This window comes from Perognathus longimembris, chromosome 8 (genome assembly GCF_023159225.1).
Source record: "Perognathus longimembris pacificus isolate PPM17 chromosome 8, ASM2315922v1, whole genome shotgun sequence".
Taxonomy (NCBI): domain Eukaryota; kingdom Metazoa; phylum Chordata; class Mammalia; order Rodentia; family Heteromyidae; genus Perognathus; species Perognathus longimembris.
Window position 1 is genome coordinate 27087277 of NC_063168.1, and position 18054 is coordinate 27105330.

At 50.3% G+C, this 18054-nt stretch overlaps 1 protein-coding gene across 3 annotated transcripts in view; it reads right to left on the reverse strand.

Annotated features, from left to right (window-relative positions):
• The window catches only part of Sfxn5 (sideroflexin 5), a 111942-nt gene that overhangs the window by 10354 nt on the left and 83534 nt on the right, over positions 1-18054 (reverse strand). For 2 of the 3 annotated variants that reach the window (XR_007211873.1, XM_048352739.1), the window contains exons 11-13: positions 15969-16084; positions 14135-14220; positions 7470-7587 (exon numbers count right to left, since the gene is read on the reverse strand). Coding sequence is in view for 2 of the 3 variants with exons in the window: in XM_048352739.1 (XP_048208696.1) it covers positions 7470-7587; positions 14135-14220; positions 15969-16084 (320 nt within the window). In the remaining variant the exon portion in view is untranslated. The remainder of the gene's footprint in view (positions 1-7469; positions 7588-14134; positions 14221-15968; positions 16085-18054) is intronic. The other variant, XM_048352740.1, reaches the window with a different exon arrangement.

Below are 18054 nucleotides of genomic sequence, written 5' to 3' on the forward strand. Positions count from 1 at the left end.
TGTGCACACTGGCATGCGTGCACATGTGTGGGCCTGTGTGCACGCTTGGGTTTGGGATGGGGGTGTGGGCAACAGGCAACATGACAGGTGGCGTTGGCGTTCCTGGGCTCCAAGCTGCGGCTTTGCCATCCCTATTCGTCTCTCCTGGGGGGTCCTGTGAGCAAACTCCAAGAAAGCAGCGGGCGGGGAATGCAGCAGATTTCTGATGGCAAAAATAGCCTGCTTCAGAGTTCAGTAGGGACTGATTAAACCAGTAAATGAGAAAAACCCCAAACAAACATCTCCAGGCAAAGTAGGAGATGGGTTTGAGTGTGGAGGGGAGGAGGCCCCTGCTCTGGGGATGGTGAAGGCCACCATAGACTCAGGAGCGACTCAACCTCTCCCTCGCTCCCCCATTTTGTTTCTGGCCTTGTATCAACCCTAAAAGAGAAATAGACCTAGATGAGCCCTGTTCTATATGAGCCCTGTCCTATATGAGGCCTTGATAAAAGACTTAGGGACCTACATGTACTTGTGGATGGAAGGAGGGAGGGCTGTTGTCCTGAGCAAGGCAGGAGACAGGACCAGAGTATGCCCACAAGATAGGGGACAAATCCTGGCACACCAAGGAGGACTTCCCCATAGGAGGGACATTTGTAGAACAGCTTGAACCAGAGTTGATTTCCAGCTCTTCCTGTTCTTGGTTGGGGGTTCAAATGCATTCTTAGAGAGAGATAACTAGGTAAGACTTTGTGGGTCACAGCTGCCTAGCCAAGCTGGATCATCAGAATGACTGTTCTTCTCAGGGCTGGTGGAGAGGTGGACAGAGTGGAGGTTCTGTTACCTTGAACTTGAGTTCTTTCCTTAAGTGGGGGGGGGGGGTCTTCTCTTTGTTTCTTAACTCTGAACACTAATGTGGGGTGTAGGAAAATGGGAAGGGGTGGCTGCTCTACAGCATGGGCCTGTGCAGCCACCTTGAGGGGCCAGGGAAAAGCATGGCACATGGGTGGGGCTAAGGACCTGAGAGGGCCTTAGTCTTCCTCCCAGTTTGCCCCCTGGCATCGGAGCTGAGCTGGGGAGGGGCTAGGCTGATCTGGAGAGGCCTGGGTTGGCAAGGCTGAGGAGGCTCAGAGTAGGAAGCCCTGGGGCTCTTAGGCTTTTTCTTCCAGTTAAAGTGCTCAGCAGAAACCAGAGGGGCTGAGACCCAGGGGAGGGGCACCTCTGCCGAGGTTTTGAGAAAGGTCAAAGGCCAGAGGCCAACAAAGGGCAAGACCACAGAGCAGAGCAAACAGGCCAAACAGGAAACTCTCCTGGCTTGTGAACCTGACTCCTTGCCTCCTGGAGGCCCAGCAACAGCTGGCCAGGGCCCGGAGGAGAACACACTCAGGGACTCCAGCTCTTTGAGCAGTTCAGGATCCTGTAGCCCCAGCCACAGGCACACGGGCTAAGCCTGTTGTAGTCTCTATAAACAGATGGGATGACATTCACCCATAGGCACAGTTCATAGTGGCTCCAATGGCACATCCATGCCTCAGGAGAGGCAGACAGAGGATCTAGTACCAGGGTGGTCTTGCATTTTCACTTCTTGAATCCCACTGAGCAAAGCCAGGAAGAACCTTAGCTCCAAAGTTTCATCTTATAACTGGGGAGACTGAGGCCTTTGAGGTCATGACTCAGTTCATACAGAGGACAGAATGCCAGCCAGAAGGGTGGAGGCCAAGTCTGGGGGCCATGGGCTGACTGACCCTTGATCTCCTCTACCACCTAGGGACAAGGCCAAGCCCCTGGTTGCCCCTACTCCCTATGCATCACTCATCCCCAGACAAGCCCCACCTTCTTCTGTGGACACATTTCAACCTCACCAAATCAGCTAATTATTGACAGTTGGTGAAGAGGAGATTTCACTTTTTCCTCCTGTTAAACTGCTCCTAATTAGTTCCCTGTCACCACGCTGGCTCGCCCGCCCGCCGCCGCCCGTTCACAGTGCCTCATTAACCTTTTGCTCCTCTCCTGCCGCCTGCCAACAAGATGAGGACAAAAACAGATTGTCGAACAATGGCTCCGGCTTGTATGTGCAGCCCTGTTCCCCAGCCCCTGAGCTCCCAGGGGAGCAGCCATGGGGAAAAGAAGGGGACTGGGGTGGAGGGAGTGCCCCAGAGGAATCAAGGAGAGAAAAGAGGCACAAAGAAAGACAGAAGAAGAAACAGAGGCAGGGGTGAGAGGAGTGGGCCGTGGCCAAGGTGCTGCTTCTTGCTCTCAGGAGAGTTGAGGTTCATTAAACAAGGTTGGAAGCACTCCCAGGTAGGGAACGCTGGCTGTGGGAGTCACAGGGACAACCACCCAGTCCAGCCTCTTGTGGCAGCCAAGTTGATGAGCCTGGAGAGTAGACATCTCCCAAGAGGGATCCAAGATACCAGTGTAAATGGGAGACAGACAGAGGTGATCCTATTTGCCTGGAACTCACAACCCCAATCTCCAGAGAAGACAGGGCCAGAAAAACGACCACAAACCAGGTCTCGTCATGATATAGGGAGGTTCTACAACCTACTTGACCTAAAGTGGCCTTGAGGCATGCACCAGCACAGCCTTTGGCTGAATTTTCATCATAGCCTTACCCTCACATGACACTTACTTACTGACTTCATGTTTATGCTACAAGGCTGGAGCCTCCCTGTAACCAGGACCCGCTGCATGACTATCCCAGTTAGGGAAAGCACCCCCATGAGGGGAGGGGGTGTTGATGGGCCCACCCATGCCTAAGGGATAGGCCTGGCTAAGAGGGCCTTGGCAATTGTCCTTAATCGCCAGATCACAAGGCAGAAACCCTGTTCTACTCAGGCCATGGAACTGAGGCCCATCAGGAAACCAGATCATGTCCCTCAGTTCTCACACCTAAGTTCTAGAAGGCTTCCAGTCCCACATAGTAGCCCTCCTGCCTCCCACAAACTGATTAGCTCTGAGTAAGAAAACAAAGACTTATCCTCCATAAGCCTCTGTGAAAATGGATGTGAATTCCCCAGGAAGGGTAAGTGTGGTGAGGACACTGAAATGTTCCTACTGATAAATTAGCAGTGAGAAGTTCATGGTACACACTTGGGACACTTATATTTATAGTGATGTAGCAGGCTGGGAAGGGTTGTGAACACCTGCCTGGTCCAGAGCCATCTCCATCATTACCACTGTGTATCTTAGACAAGATTCTTAAGCTTAAAGTACCTCAGTTTCCATATTTGTAAACAAGAAATATTTGTGCCGACTTTGTAAAATGCAGAACTCCTTAGCTTCTCATCACAGCTGACTAGCTTTTCTATTCTAGCCAGGGACCCATGAAAGCCATGCCTTCCCACCTTGGGAAATGGTTATTCTATTCCTATTAATACCTTCTCCCAAGCCCCTGAGCCTCTCTCACCAAACACCCAGGGAGTGAATTTTGCTATTCCCTCATAGTTGACTATCCCTGAACTCACTTTCCTGAACAAAGAAAGAAAACTGACCTCCATTTTACATCTTAGACTGCATATCTAACTAGGTCCTCTAGTCATCAAATCTAGTTAGTTCCTTCTGCAGAGTTCCAACCCCTCAGAAATGTCCTCATTGTAAGGTCCACCCTGGGAGGGCTCCAAGCAGATGCCCCCCATCTGGTTAAGTCTCCACCCAGTTACCTGGGTAACCAGCCTACCTGGAGGGCAGTTATTTCCCCCTTCCCTGAGGTCACATCCTAATCCACCTGACCACACCTCCCTGCCCCCACCCTAGATAAGGCAGGCTGAGAAGTAGGGGGGGGGGAGGTTGCCCCTTTTCTCTGGCCACGCACCATCTAGAACACAGGCCAGCAGTTCGGGAACAAACTTTTCTCACTGCGTGGCATTCTCCTTTATTGGCTACCTACTTTAATAAACCTTACACTCATCAGCTTGTGTCCATCTATCTAACCATTTACATCCTCTCTCTGCTTTGGGCTGCTCCTGTCCTTTTTTTGATAGCATTTCTTCCACAGCGATGTCATTCCCTCTTGGCTTCAATTCCTCCCATGTTCTGGAGGTTGCATGTCTCCAGCTAAATCTCTCCAGAGCCATGCATGCATAATTCTAGACATCTAGGTCACATCCCTTGATATTCAATACTTCAGAGTTGAATGGCAGTATGATTTAATATACAAGGCAGGCTGAGTTCCCAGCATGCTGCCTGGTTTAATAGATGGTCAAAAAATTATTATTGGCTAGTAGCTGGTCAGTATTATTATTTGTAACTTAACCCTCAGGGCTATTTTAGTAGGCAGAAATACTAATTTGAAAAGAGCAGACAAAACTCTCTTCCAGGAATTGAAAGGGGGATTAAAGTTCTTCCCTTGACTTCTGGGGTTAGTGAGTTTAATACCAAACCAATCACTACAGGCCAGCCAATCTAGGAACCAGTTCCTAAACTTGATCTCCAAGTCTCCTAATTAATTAATTAGTGTTTCAGCGATTACTTCTGTTGACAGCCTTGGTGGCTTTTGGCAAGGTTGGGTCAGCCCAAGCAAGTCCAGACTTATTGTGGCAAATCCCACTGGCTTCTGGGATATGAGACGTGATCTTTGTACAGCAGAAGCACCTCATTAGAATTAATTGGGAGGATGAATGGGGGAATGAGGTCTTCTCAGTCAATTGGCTGATAGCCTGGGTGCTATGGGCCATAAAAACATCTCAAAACACCTCATAATACCCAGGTCAGACTGCACCCTGCTGGGGTCAATGCAGAGGAATGGGGAGCTCTAAAAATGATATTCCTAACTTCCCTGCCCAAAGGATGAAGATCTATTATGCAATGACCATATTCTTTCCAATCTGAGGGAAGAAACTTGGGTTGTAATAAGAGGGCTTTGGTTAGACACCCAAAACAATTAATATGCTTGCTTATTTGAGGAGGCATAAGGAACAGGAACCACAGCTTGAATGTGAAGCCTTAGTGAGGGTGACTCTGGACCACCTCTCTTCACTGGGAGTGTGATCTCCAGGGGTTTGTATTATGTCAGCACTTGGTTTCTCTGATCTTGGACTGATCCAATGGCTGTTGTGGGTTCATTTCCCAGGAAAGTGGCAAACTGGATGACCCTGTAGTCTTTCCAGCTGTGATAGTCTCTGGTCTGGTGGTGTGGGATGATTCCTCTGCTCAGGATCCCACCACATGCAGGCAGGCAGAGCTTTCAGGATGATGGTGCAATGAATCCAGGCAGGATTCAGACCCTGGCCTGAAGCCTCCTCAGGCTCAGGCTGACTGCACAGGAGATGTGACTTCCAGTAGTGCCAGGCTTAGCCCTTCAGAGATTTGGATGCCAGGGACTACAGAGGAATATCTTCATGAGTACCTTTCTCTTGTCTTTAGAATTTCTAGGCAACCGGCAGACCTGGGCTTTGGAAGTTCTCAGCTTTCCTGTGGGGGCGAGAAAGTCTCCCTTGTCCTCATGACAAAACTAATCACTCCTAAAAGTTGTGTTACACACCCCAGGATACCTCCATCTTCCCCTCTTCACCTCCCGGCCCCCCAGTCACCACATGCCAGGACAGCAACTCTAGAAGTTGTCCAGCTTCTTATGGACACCTTCTCAACTTTTATTGAGATTGAAACATCACTTCTCTTGGTGCCTTCCTGAAGCAGAGCCAGTTCTGAAATCACACATTAGAAGTGCCCCTCCCTGACCACAGCCCTAGATTCCCATGAACACAGTTGCTCCGAACACCATGCTGGTTCTTTGCTTCCTTGGGCTTGCCCTTCTTTGGATTTCTATCTGCACCCTCCCCAACTATACCTGCTGCCAACCCCTCTCCTGCCAGCCTCTGTGGGCAGGGGGCTCTTCCTTGCCAAGGCCGGTCCTTTCTATGCCCTGGCCCTTTCTTTCTTCAGAGGCTTTGCTCTCCCTGTCTCCTCATGTCCTCAGTTTTCCCCCTGGTGCTTCCCTTTTGCATTTACACAAGCTCCCCTGCAGACCTGGACATTTCAATGAGGAAAAAAGCATTGATACCAAGCTCTCTAGATTTGTGCAGCTGGAACCAATGTGGGCCTCTTCCTCATTTTCTTCTCCACGGCAAGCCTCACCTCTCGCCTGGGCTCCTCAGAGACAGTGGCCTTCCTTGCCTGAAGGGCAGTGGACACTCTCCAACCTCACTGAGTTTGGGCAGTCTCCCTATCCTGATACCATTCAGCATAGTTCTTCTCTTACCAGTTTTTGTTGTTGTTGTTGTTTTTAGCCTGGTACTCTCTATTCCTGTCCCCACAGTCCAGGCCCCTTTCCCAGATTCCAGAACCAGAACCAATTTCCCACAGGACACCTCCATTTGCAATTCCAGAGACTCTTTGTACCCATGGGCTGTCCTCCCTCAACCTGCCACCCCCATGTGTCTCCATCTTGCTAGGCAGTACCTACATCTGTCTTCTGCTTTCAAAACCAGAAAGCCAGGCATACATTCTGCTGGCTGTCTTTTCCTCCCACCACGTGCAGTTCTTCATGAAATCCTCATGAAACGGCCGCCCAACTCTCTGAAAAGCCCCACTTCTCCATGACCACTGCCAACAGCCTGGTCCAAGCCGCCATCATCTCTTGTTTGGACACCCGCCATAGCCTCCTGATGGTTCCCTTCTCCTCCAGAATTGCAACCCAGCCTCACGATGCAGTCACAGGGCCTGTTCAAAACCAGGAATCTGTGCTTCTGCTTGGGATAGCCTTCAGGATGACATTTACCCTTAGTCTGCTTTAGCTTCCAAGTTGCTCACCTGGGCCTAGTATACCTTACTTGGTCTGTCTCATTTTGCCCCACTCCCTGCTCAGTGAAGACTTCAGTCAGCTCTTGAGTCATGCCATGTGCTGCCTTACCTCAGAACCTTCCCACCAATTGGTCCCCAGCCCATGTGCCCACCTTCCAGGCTCAAGGTCATGCCCTTCTCCTCCAGGCTCGAGGGTGCTATTTTCTCCTGTATCCAGCTAGAACCCCATCCTAATCCCCTTGAACTTCATTTTCTTTTTCTTCCTCCCTCCTTCCTTTCTTCCCTCCCTCCCTCTCTCTTTCTTTTCTTTCTTTTACCAGTCTAGGGCTTGAATTCAGGGCCTGGGCACTGCTCCTGAGTTTTTTCACTCAAGGCTAGTGCTCTACCACTTTGAGCCACAGCATTGCTTTTGGCTGTCTGTTGGTTAATTGGAGATGAGGATTTCACACACTTTCATGCCTGTGCTGGCTGCAAATCACGGTCCTCAGATTTCAGCCTCCTGAGTAGCTAGGATTGCAGGCTTGAGCCATCAGTGCCAACCTTGAACTTCATTTTCAATTCCCTGTTTCATCATTGTATTTATTGCTGAATCTTCGACTCAGGGGTCAGAGCCTGGGCCAGTCTCATTCATTTCTAACTGTAGTGCTCCCAACAGTGCTAAGGCTTAGCACTGAATAAATCTTTGTTAATGAATGACCCAACTGTAGTACCCATCACCCCCTCCTTACTACCAAGAAGTCCCCACTGACCTCTGACATCTGTGGAAAGAGGCTGATGGCCAGTGGCAGGGCCAGGCCAAAGGCTGCCAGGCACACGAGGCTTTGCACGGGCAGGAGGAGCCTTGGACGTGCCTGTAGGAGAGCAGTCCTGTTGGGGAGAAGAAGAAGGAGCCATATGAGGCCTAAAGAAGTAGTGAGCTGGTGCTAGCCACCTTGCTGGGTCCCACTCCATCTAAGGAAGCAAGGCTGTGCAAGCAGTGCCTACCTATAGCTAAATAGACATAATGGAATTCCATTGTTGGGTCCTTCTGCAATTGTCACTGCTCTGCCTAGGCCTGGACATGAAAGACACTGCTGTGCCTTCAGCTACTCAGGTCATAGATGGACACTTGTAGGAGACCCACACACTATGCATTCAGGCTAAGTCAGGATCACATACCAGGAAGACAACAGTAAGTCTGTCAGCCCTGCTCCTAGACAGAGACACAGGGGTGGTATTTCATAGTTAAATAGCAAACAAACCGGAGTTGGTGTGGTCCATGGGGGTACAGGTGGGAACAAAGCACACACACACACACACACACACACACACACACACACACACACACACACACAGACACGCACAGCCCAGAAGTGGTGATCTTCTCCTCCGAGTGGGAACAGAAGACATTCCACTGACTATCTTATTAGCTTCTGCTCAAGAGCCAAGGAGGACAGTGACTGGTCAAGGCCAAATCTGTCAGAGACAGCTGCACCTAGCTCTCACCTTCAGGACCCTTTGCCAGTTTCATCCTTAGTATATCACAGCTGGCACCCACTCCTTGTAACAGCAGTCTTTGGAGTTGGGAATCTTGGGCAGGAAAGAGGTATATAAAATGTCCCTTTCAAGCATCCTGAAGTTCTTAATCTCCAGGACAGAATGGGTTCCCTGGACAGAATGGAGGCCACATTGGTTAGCCAGCACACCCCATGCTCGTAAAAGCAATTTTGCATTCCACTTGGGATGTCAGGGGTGCCAGCAGTATGGACTGTGTGCGAGAGAATATTAGATGGACACTAATGCTGACCTTAATAGTTACATCAACGTACATGTGACCAGCTCCTGGTGTTAAGGGGACATATTGGGGCTCTGTCCCTCTACTTAAGTAGGCCTGGCCCTGACCATAGGTGAGAGATCTCTGGGTCTTAAATGTCCTCTGAAGGCCCTGTGTGTTAAAGGTTTAGTCTCCAGCTGGGTGCTACTGAAGCTCATGCTTAAGTAGTAGGGCCTAGTAAGAGGTCACTGAAGAAATGGGACACCACCCCTTCCTCTCTCTTCACTTTCTGGCCCTCAAAGGTTTGAGTTTGCTTTGCCACATGCTTTACCATGATGAGCTGCCTTCCATAGGCCCAAAGCAACAGGGACTGTTGGGTAGAATGCTCTGAAACCAAGAGTCAAATAAATTTTTTCTTTTTATAAATCGATGTTCTCAAGCATTTGTTATAGTAACCCCTACCTCCAAGGAACAGGGCTTCGGTGTGTGGATAGATAAAACCTCATATCCCCTTTATGTTTTGGAACATGTATCCCAAGAGCCCCAAATTGGGAGCAGTAGTTCTTACTTCATGTGCACTGGAATAGTCTTGCGGCTAGTTAAAAATGCAAACTCCTAAAGGCCCCTAAGCCATAAGATCTTTGATCTCAGACCTTCATGTGAGTCTTAAATTGGTGATTCTTTGATTATTTCTGGGGAACCCCATGCCAGGATACTTCTGTTCAGGTCTTAATAAAGACTTAATTCCTCATCACTTCTGTGAAAATAAAAGGGTCAGCCCCAAGTAAGTGCTCGGTAATTATGTTACCATTATAGCTGTGGTTATTGTCCACATTACTGATGGTAAGGAGTAAGATCCCTATGGCCAAGCTGTCCTCCAGCTACTCCTAACAGCCAGAGAGAAAGCCAAAGTGGAGCTAGTAGAGAGGAGGGAGTTTCCAAAGACTAAGCACAGGACAAAGATGCCTAATCAGGCTCAAACCCCACATTTCTTCCTTCTGATCCATGCTAGCCCCTACCTCCCAGGACTAGGGCAAAGCCTTCTGGACTTCCACAGCAGTCATGGAGGGACTGAGAGAGGCTGAGACTGGCCCTGAGTAGGCTGCCAGCTAAGATCAACTTCTAAGCTGAACCTGGAAGGTGGGGGGCACAGTTCACTCTCTAGCTATGGTAGGGCTGCCCACCTGTTTCAGTGGCAGCAGCAGGAAGGCAGGAAGTTCCTGGAGGCACAACTCTGAGGGGCACTGAAGGCAGAAAAGGGTAACAGAGAAAATGATGAAACTTCCAGGCGGGTGAGGGACAGGAGCTGGGCTCAGTCTTTGGTACTTAGGGCCAAAGGGACACCAGACAGAACCCCTTTCAAGTGGGTTGTGACACTGACTCCTCTCAAGAGGATGTCTGTCGTTAGATCCTTCTGGGCAGGGGGGTTCAGGAAGCCCCCCAGCCTAAGCTACCAACTCAGAAAGGAGGTGGGAGGCTGCAGGCAAAGTGGAGTCCTAGCCCAGAGCAGGGAGCACACACAGCAGGATGGGGGAGGGGAGAAGGAGAGGGAAATGGCAGGAAGGGATTGGAAAGGCAGCTGGGGGAGTTAAAATATGCAGATGGAGAGATGTGCGAATGCCTGGAGAAAGGAAAGACCCGGATCCCAGGGAATGAAGGAAGCTGGGGGAGCGGATTCAGGGACCCACTGTGGGTGCTGTCTGGACCCTCACACTGCTTAGAGCCAGCCTGTTGTGTTTTTCCTGTTCATCGTGGGCCTAGGGCTACAGGTGTAGGGGAGTAAATGGTGGCCCTCTGGATCTGACATAGGCACCTGCCTCTGAACTGAGGGGGTGGGGGGTTACATGTGGGGAGCATCCAAACCCAGCTAGTAAATGCTGTGGGGAGGAACATGGGGTGTGAACCCTACACTGGCAAGGGTGGTGGAGGCAGAGGGTACTCTCTGGGGTGGCCCTGGGCGACTTTGTCTTTCAATCTCAGAGTCAAGGAAAAACATTTGCTATGCTTCACTTCCATCTTATCCTAGCCGAAGGCCTAGGCTCCTTGGCTCTGAGTGCTCCCAGAGGATAAACTGAGGCCAGAGGCAAGCAAGTTGGATCCCAGCACCCCCCCTCCCCCAGCCGCCACACAACAGCTGGTCTCCCAGTGCAGTGCATTCCTTCAGCACTTGGAGCGCAGTTTTCGTTTGCACTCCATTAATTTGCAAGTAGGCTGCTTTGTAAGTGTTCTTTTGTCTTTTCTCCCAGCCTGTCCAGACCCCCTCACCCAACCCTGGCATTGGGGGGGGGGGTGTGCCCAATAGAAGAGAATGTATGAGGTACTTGGGAAGGTCCTACAAAGAATGCAAAATGCCAATCCCCAAAGAACAAGGTGATGAGGGGAAGCATCCATACTTTTCGGGGAAACAGGCTGGGGAAAGCTCCATGGCTATAGCACACTAACAGAAAGTGGTTGAACAAGAGCCTAGATTTCATTTTGCTACTAGAAATCTCGGCTCACTCCATGTTTCCTACCACTCACTCTTGTGGTTCTACACTATATGTGATCCTAGGAAGTCTCTGAGACAAGAACTAGGTCTCATTTTGATATTCTTTGGGGGAACTCTGGGCCTATTCTTTCTTCCCTGCCTCTGAGGGCCTCTCAGGAGTTCCAGGAAAGGACCAGGCACTTTCAAGATTGCCAGGAGCCTCAAATAGCTAACCTTTTACTATCCTTCAGAGGTCTTCTGTGGAGCCCAAAGATGAGGCAATGTGTCACCCCAGATATGAGGCTGGAAAGGTTCACAACTAGAACAATCACAGTCCCATCTCCTAAGGCTCCCAAAGCAAACTTTAAGTCCTCACAGAAATGAGACACTAACCATCATTCCACTTTCTGCAAATTCAGCTCAGATACAGACTGGGAAGGTAACACAAACCATGTTTGTTTGTTTTCCAGCAAATGCTTGCTGAAAGATGATGATCTTAGCTGAACCAGCTTCCTACCTCTTCCTGCTTCTAGTTTTCAGGGTACCGGAGATCTGTTAGGCTGGGTTGGGAATGCAACATTCTGAGATAGGACAAGGCTACAGCCCAGATGAACACAGGATGTCCTGCAATGCTATAGCCCAGCGAGCCAAGTTCCCTCAGAGCAGAGTGCTTCCATGGTCCTTCAGTGCAGTGTGACACCAGCCAATGGCAGATGGGACTCCATCTCCCTGAGCAGCTTTCCTAAGCCCAGGGAGACCAGCTGGCCACAAATCCTAGGCTTCCAATGCCCTTCAATGCCTATTTGTGAATAAGGATGTTTCACCTGTCCTGTGAATGCTCTGTCTCACCACACTGGTATAACTGCTAGGTTACCAGTACATGGTGAGCCTGCTTCATAGTTTCAAGGTCCAGGATTCAGAAGAATTGAAGACAGAAGTCTTACCTTCCTAATTCACCCCTTGTCTCTTTGTTAGTACTTTCAGTTACTGGTATTTGGAGACAATCTCAGTTTATGAGGGGCAAGCTACCCAAGGGCCAGGGCACAAGAGATTGCCCTCTTCAGATCTGCTTAGTTTTGTCTGTTGGAAACTTCCATACCACATGATGATGATGATGATGATGATGATGATGATGATGATGATGATTTTGAAGTTCTGAAGATCTAACCTAGAGCCTTTAGCATGTTAGGCAAGTGCTCTGCCCCTGAGCTACATCTCCAGTCCCAGATTTTCTTAAATTCCAGTGCTTAACATGCCCCTGCTCAGGAATTTCTCCCCCACCCCCATCCTCTTCTAGAGTAAGAGAGGGTATCTCTCAGCTGGGCACACAGGGCCCCTCATTTAGCCCCAGTATTCTTTGCTCCACCCAGGTTCGACCCCTGCAAGCCAGAATCCTTGCCCAGAAAGTCATTTCTTCTTCCAAGTCCTGTCCTACTCTCAGGCTGTGTCGCTCTTCTCGAGATTACAGCACCTTGCTGCTGGGCCCATAGTGCTGCTTCCTCTCAGAGCCCCAACTGGCCCTATCACACCCTGCCTGCTCTCACCTGTGGCTGAGTTGTATGCTTGTCTTTCTAAGGTCAGGCTTAATGGAGGGCAGGACCCAAATTCATGCTGATGATGTAACATGGTCTTAAGACCTGAGAGCAGCCAGTGTGATAGGAAGAGCCCAGACTAGCCAGCCATCCTTCATCACACTGGCTCTGCCATTCTCTAGTATGTGACTGTAATTAGAGGACACACCTCTCTTTGCCTGCCTTTCCAAATATGTATAACAGGGATATCATCATACTTCCTCACACTGTCAAGGGGAGTAAACAAGAGCACCCATTCATTCATTCATTCAGTCAACCCTTACTGAACATCTACAGGAGCTGGGGTGTGACTCAGTGGTACAGTGCTTGTCTAGAATGTACAAAGCCCTGAATTTCATCCCCACTACATGATGATGATGGTAATAATAATGGCTAGCTGTTATATTTGTAATGGTAAGACTAAGAAGGTCCATGATCTAGGAAAATCCTATATCCCCAAATCCCATAACCGTGTCCTTGTCCTACCTTGTCCCCAATTTCAAAGACTGCCTGGGGACAGTGTAAGGAGGGAGGGAATGGCCACCGCCTCCCCATTACCCGCATAAGCCAGTGCTCTGCACCTCTAGTGCAGTTCCTTCTGCAGTTCCTTCTGCCTAGAGCTCTTCCTTCCTCTGACCTTCTCCTTGGTCTTGCCTAAATTTAAGGTCTGCCCAAACTACAGATAGGTTGGCCCAAGCTCCTTCCCCTCTTGGTTCAGTCCCTTCTTCAGCAGCACTTCAATTTTCACCACTCAATTTTATACTCATTAATTAAGAGAACCATTTTATAATTGGTATATAATGTTCACTTACTCTTTGTGTGCATGTGCTGGTCCTTGGACTTTAACTCTGGGCCGAGGCACTGTCCTTTAGATTTTGTGTTCAAGGCTAGTGCTCTACCACTTGAGCCATAGCTCCACTTCTGGCTTTGAGGTGTTTAATTAGAGATAAAAGTCTTATGAACTTTCCTAGTTGGGCTAGCCTCAAACCACCATCTTCTGATCTCAGCCTCCTAAGTAGCTAGGATTCCAGGGTGAACCATAGGCACCCAGCTATATTTACTTATTCTATATAGTCACGACAAATATGCATCCGTAGAACATCTCGCTGAATGGGAAGTTATTGTTCCTGTTTTGTAAGTGAAGAAACTAAGGCTTTTCAAGGTATTGAGTTGCTTCATGGTAGATGCTTTCAAGAAGTAATGCTAACCCAAAATCTAGTCTTCCTCTCATAATCCTCAGACTCTGTTGCTCAGTGATCCTGCATTGTTTGATAAGTATGTACATTCTCTCTTTCTCTCCCTCTCTTTTCCTTCCCCGCTCCCTCCCCACTCCCTCTCTCAGGCACAGACACTCCCTCAAACTGCCAGGCCCTCAGAACTGGGCCAGCCTTGTTCACAGACTGTCTCTGGGATAGTCTGTGGAGAGTCACATGGAATCTGCATAGCATAAATCCATGAATTCTCAAGGAACCATTGCAGCCTCACTGTCTGGGAGTCTGAAAATGGAGCAGGATATTTTCCATCCTTGTAACAACATGAGCAAGCTGCCAGCAGCTCCCTTCCTTTGCCCTGGGCCCACTGATTCCTCTTCCTCACTCTCCTCCATCCTGTTGCCCAACTCACTTCTCCAGCATGGACATGACGATCGGGGGAAGCACCAGGATGGGCATGGGTAGGACCACTCGCGTCAGCGCTGTCTCCAGCAGGGCCTGCAGGGGAAAGACAGGTTGTGGTGAGAGGGGTTGGGGTGGGGGTGAGGGACAGCCACCTGGCAGTGAACTCCTGCCCCAAGCCCTAGGTGTGTGTGCACATCTGGCAGCATAGAATTATTCATGGCATGGTTCACTAACCATATTCTAGACACCAGAAAAGAAAATCTTCATCTTCTCACCACACACATTTGAAAGAGCAGATTCCTGTCACCTGCCATGTGTGGGGAGAGGTGGCAACAGAAGCAGCCCAGGAAGGGACCAGTGCTCAGGATGCCCATGGAGGACCCAGGTACTCTCAAACAAAGCAGAAGCAGGGCTCCGTGTGGTGGCTCATGCCTATAGCACTAGCCACTAAGGAACTCAGGATTGCCATTTGAAGCAAACAAATCTGAAGGCCTCTTACCTCCGATTAATCAGCAAAAAGCTAGAAGTGGAAGCATGGCTCAAATGATAGAATACCAGCCATGAGTGAAAAAGCCTAGCAAGTGTCCAGGCCTTGAGTTCAAACTCCAGTGTACACACACACACACACACACACACACACACACACACACACACACACACACGAACAAGTCAGGTGTGGTTAACACCTATAATCTCAGGCAGCAAGTAACAGGAAGCTCAGGGCTGCAGGCGCTTGGGTTTCCTTGTGGTTGGCCCGTGAGGAGGAATCATGGCTGGCCTCTCTCATAGGGGCTGATTGCAAAAGGAGGCTAGGAACACATAGAAAATTGAGTTTAAATCTATTCTGATGATGGTTGGAGGGCTGGAAGTTTCTCCCAGGAACGTGGGCTTTTCATGATCAGTCTCAGGAAGGCCTTCCAGGTTGAGAAAAGGATAGAAGGCTCTAGGAAAGTGCTAGGGCATCTAGCAGAGGATGCATTATTGGCATGGCCTTCCTAGCCTGTCTCCTGTTAAAGCCCGGGATGGGTCCTGACCATCCCAGGAATGGTGGTGAGGAGGATCTATGGCCATGGAGAGGCCTGATGGACAGGAGAAAGGCTCTGGCCACAGGTGGGAGCTGCTGAGGGACAGGGGCTGGAGCAGAGGTGAACACTTGGTCTATTTATGGCTTGACTACTTAGTCCATTCCTAGCACTCACAGGCCAGAGCCTGGGGCAGCAGAACAAGCCATCAACCATCAGGATGAAAGCTAGGAAAGCACAAGATATGGGTTTTAAATCTCATGTGTTAGAGTGATGGGACCAGTGAAGCCAGAGGTCAATGGGGGGCTTGCAAGAGCACTCTCCAAACCATGCAGTGGCCTCTGCAAGCCTGAAATCCCTGTGCTCACAGTGCTGGCTCCCAGTGAGGTAGCACTGCCAAATGCCCACTAACCACATGACCTGCCATTGCTCAGACGTACTGCTCATGCCCAAGAGGATGTAGAGGCCTAGGGAGGGCAGCAGGGTCCTGGGCCTTGGGCTGTGGAGAAAGCCCTGGGGAGTCTCCTCTGCCCTCACCAATTAACACCTCAACTGAAGAGTTGGGTCCTGAGGGGCTGAGACAAGAAATGGAGACTTTTCATGGTGTGGGTGAGAGGGAGGTTGAAGTGAGGGACCATCCAAGGGGACAGGTTTGACTGGGACAGACCATGAGAGCTAGGGCTGGTACACAGTGGGGCTGGGGTAGGAGGCAGTGAAGAGGAGACAGGAAGAGCGCAAAAATAGAGAACTATGATGATGCACATGTTATGGGGAAACCAATGCTTTCCCAGGCCCCCTGGAGTCTCCTGGCCAACTTACATGTCTGGCTGCGATCTTGGAGGAGCCCACAAGGTTGCCATCAGCATCCAGGACATCAATCCCTTCCTCCAGCTCCCCGTACCGCATCAGGACCACATTGCAGATATTGGCACTGGCTGGAGAGAGAGAGAGAGAGATGCAGAGAGCAGGCGTGAGGTGGAGGGTGGCTCTCCACTTCGCTCCTTCCCTGCTCAGGCCACGAGGGTGCTGAGGGGGTGGGGTCCTCGAGTGAAAATAACCAATGTTAGAGGGAAAGTATTCAAGGCTCAGAGAGCTGCCAGTGTGAAGGGGGCTGCCTTCCTTTTCTCTGGGGCAAGCCCTGTAGACAGATGAATTAGCTTCTGATCTAGGAGGGTGTCAAGACCTTCCTCTCTGAGGTCTGGTGTTCCATCACCAGCCACTCAGCCCTCTGGGCCACCCATGCTCTCTTGAAATGCTAGTTCCCAAATTCCATATTCAGCCTCTCCTGCCTCTGCTCAGAGTGAATCAAATTCCCAGAGATTTGCATCCCTGACAGCAGGTGCTGGAGCAGGCAGGAACCTCAGTGCTCACCCAGCACCACCCCCTCATCATATGGATGGAGACTGAGATTCAGTGGGGAGGGGCAACTTCTCTGAGGTCACACAGGAAAGTGGGACAGAGCAGACAATCCACAGTGCCCAAACCTCTAGGCACCCAGGAGCAGGGACATGGGGCCAGCTCCTCAGTAGTCCACTTCCTTCAATTGACCACATCTCTCCCTGAGATCATAGAGACCTGGACTGAGAGGAGGCTCCTGGCTCTAGCACTAGATATAGAGTCTGGGGGGCTATGGATCAATTAGTGACTAGCACAGCCCCTTCTTGCCCTCCTCAACTGGGATTCACTGGGCTTGTGGTGAAGTGCTGGTACAGATCTAGCCTGAATTCCTCCAGCCCTGTGTTAGAATGGAAGTGGGGAGACTTGGGGGTGGTAGGCGGGTGGGAAGTAGGGGGGTGACAAACGCAGAGCCTGCCTGCTCTACTCCTCCCCCCAAAGCGCCTTGCTGTGTTTAAAGTTTTAATTTTTGCTAATTAATGTCAATTAATTTTGTATAATGAGTGTTTAATTTTGGGGAGTGTGTGAGCCTGGGAGCGACTGCAGTTCTGGGCTGTGAACGCTGATTAGCATCAACACCTGCTGCTTCCCCCCTCTGGTGGGGGAGCACCCGGGTTTGGGGAGCTGGAGGGGTGGCAGGGCCTAGTGGGCAGGAGGAGTAGGAGGGAGCCCACAGATGCTCCTAAGGTCAAAGCCAACGGATGGGGAGCCCCTCAGCCCAGAGTGCTCACAGCTGGAGGATAAGGCTCCTAGAGAAGAGGGGTGGCTTAAAAGCTTGGGCCTCTGAACCTCAGTCTCTATTGCCGTAAAGCGAGGAGGTGGAATAAACCGAGGCAAAGACCGGGAGGCTCTGCAGTCTTTGGAGAGGAAAAGCAGGAGAACACAACAGTTCTAAAATGTATTTAGAGCACATATGTCATCTCTGGCGTCTCCGCACTGTGTAACGCTAGCCACGGCCGGCCCCCTCGAGGCCCCCATCCTCCTGGCCCCCCCAGCTCACCTGTCTCCACAGAGGCTTTCAAGCGGGGCAATTTGGGGAGACATTTGGCCATGTCTGGAGACATTTTTGGTTCCCAATATCTGGAAGTGCGGATGAAGGTGCTACTAGCCTGTAGGAGATGGGGTGGCAAGGGCTGCTAAATGTCTCATAGCTCGAAGGACAGCTCCACAAGTGATTATTGGTCCTCAAATGTCAATTGTGCTGGTATTGAGAAATTCTTATCTCAGCCATGACAGAATTAAGAAAGAGCAGCAGGGAGTGACCTGGAGGAGGGGGGGCCACCTGGGTTTGGGTCACAGTCTTGACTCCATATTTTTCCAGGCTCATTCCAAAAGGTGAGCTTGTATCTGTCCTAGGACACCCAAGTCCCTAAAAGGGCCCAGAAAGGCCTTGGCACCAGACTGCACGCTAGTGACCCGCCCTCTAGTGGTTGGAGATACATTCTGCACCCCCCAAATTGAGGCTGCTAAATTCCATTCCCAGAACAACCAAGAAAATCATTGGAGGGGA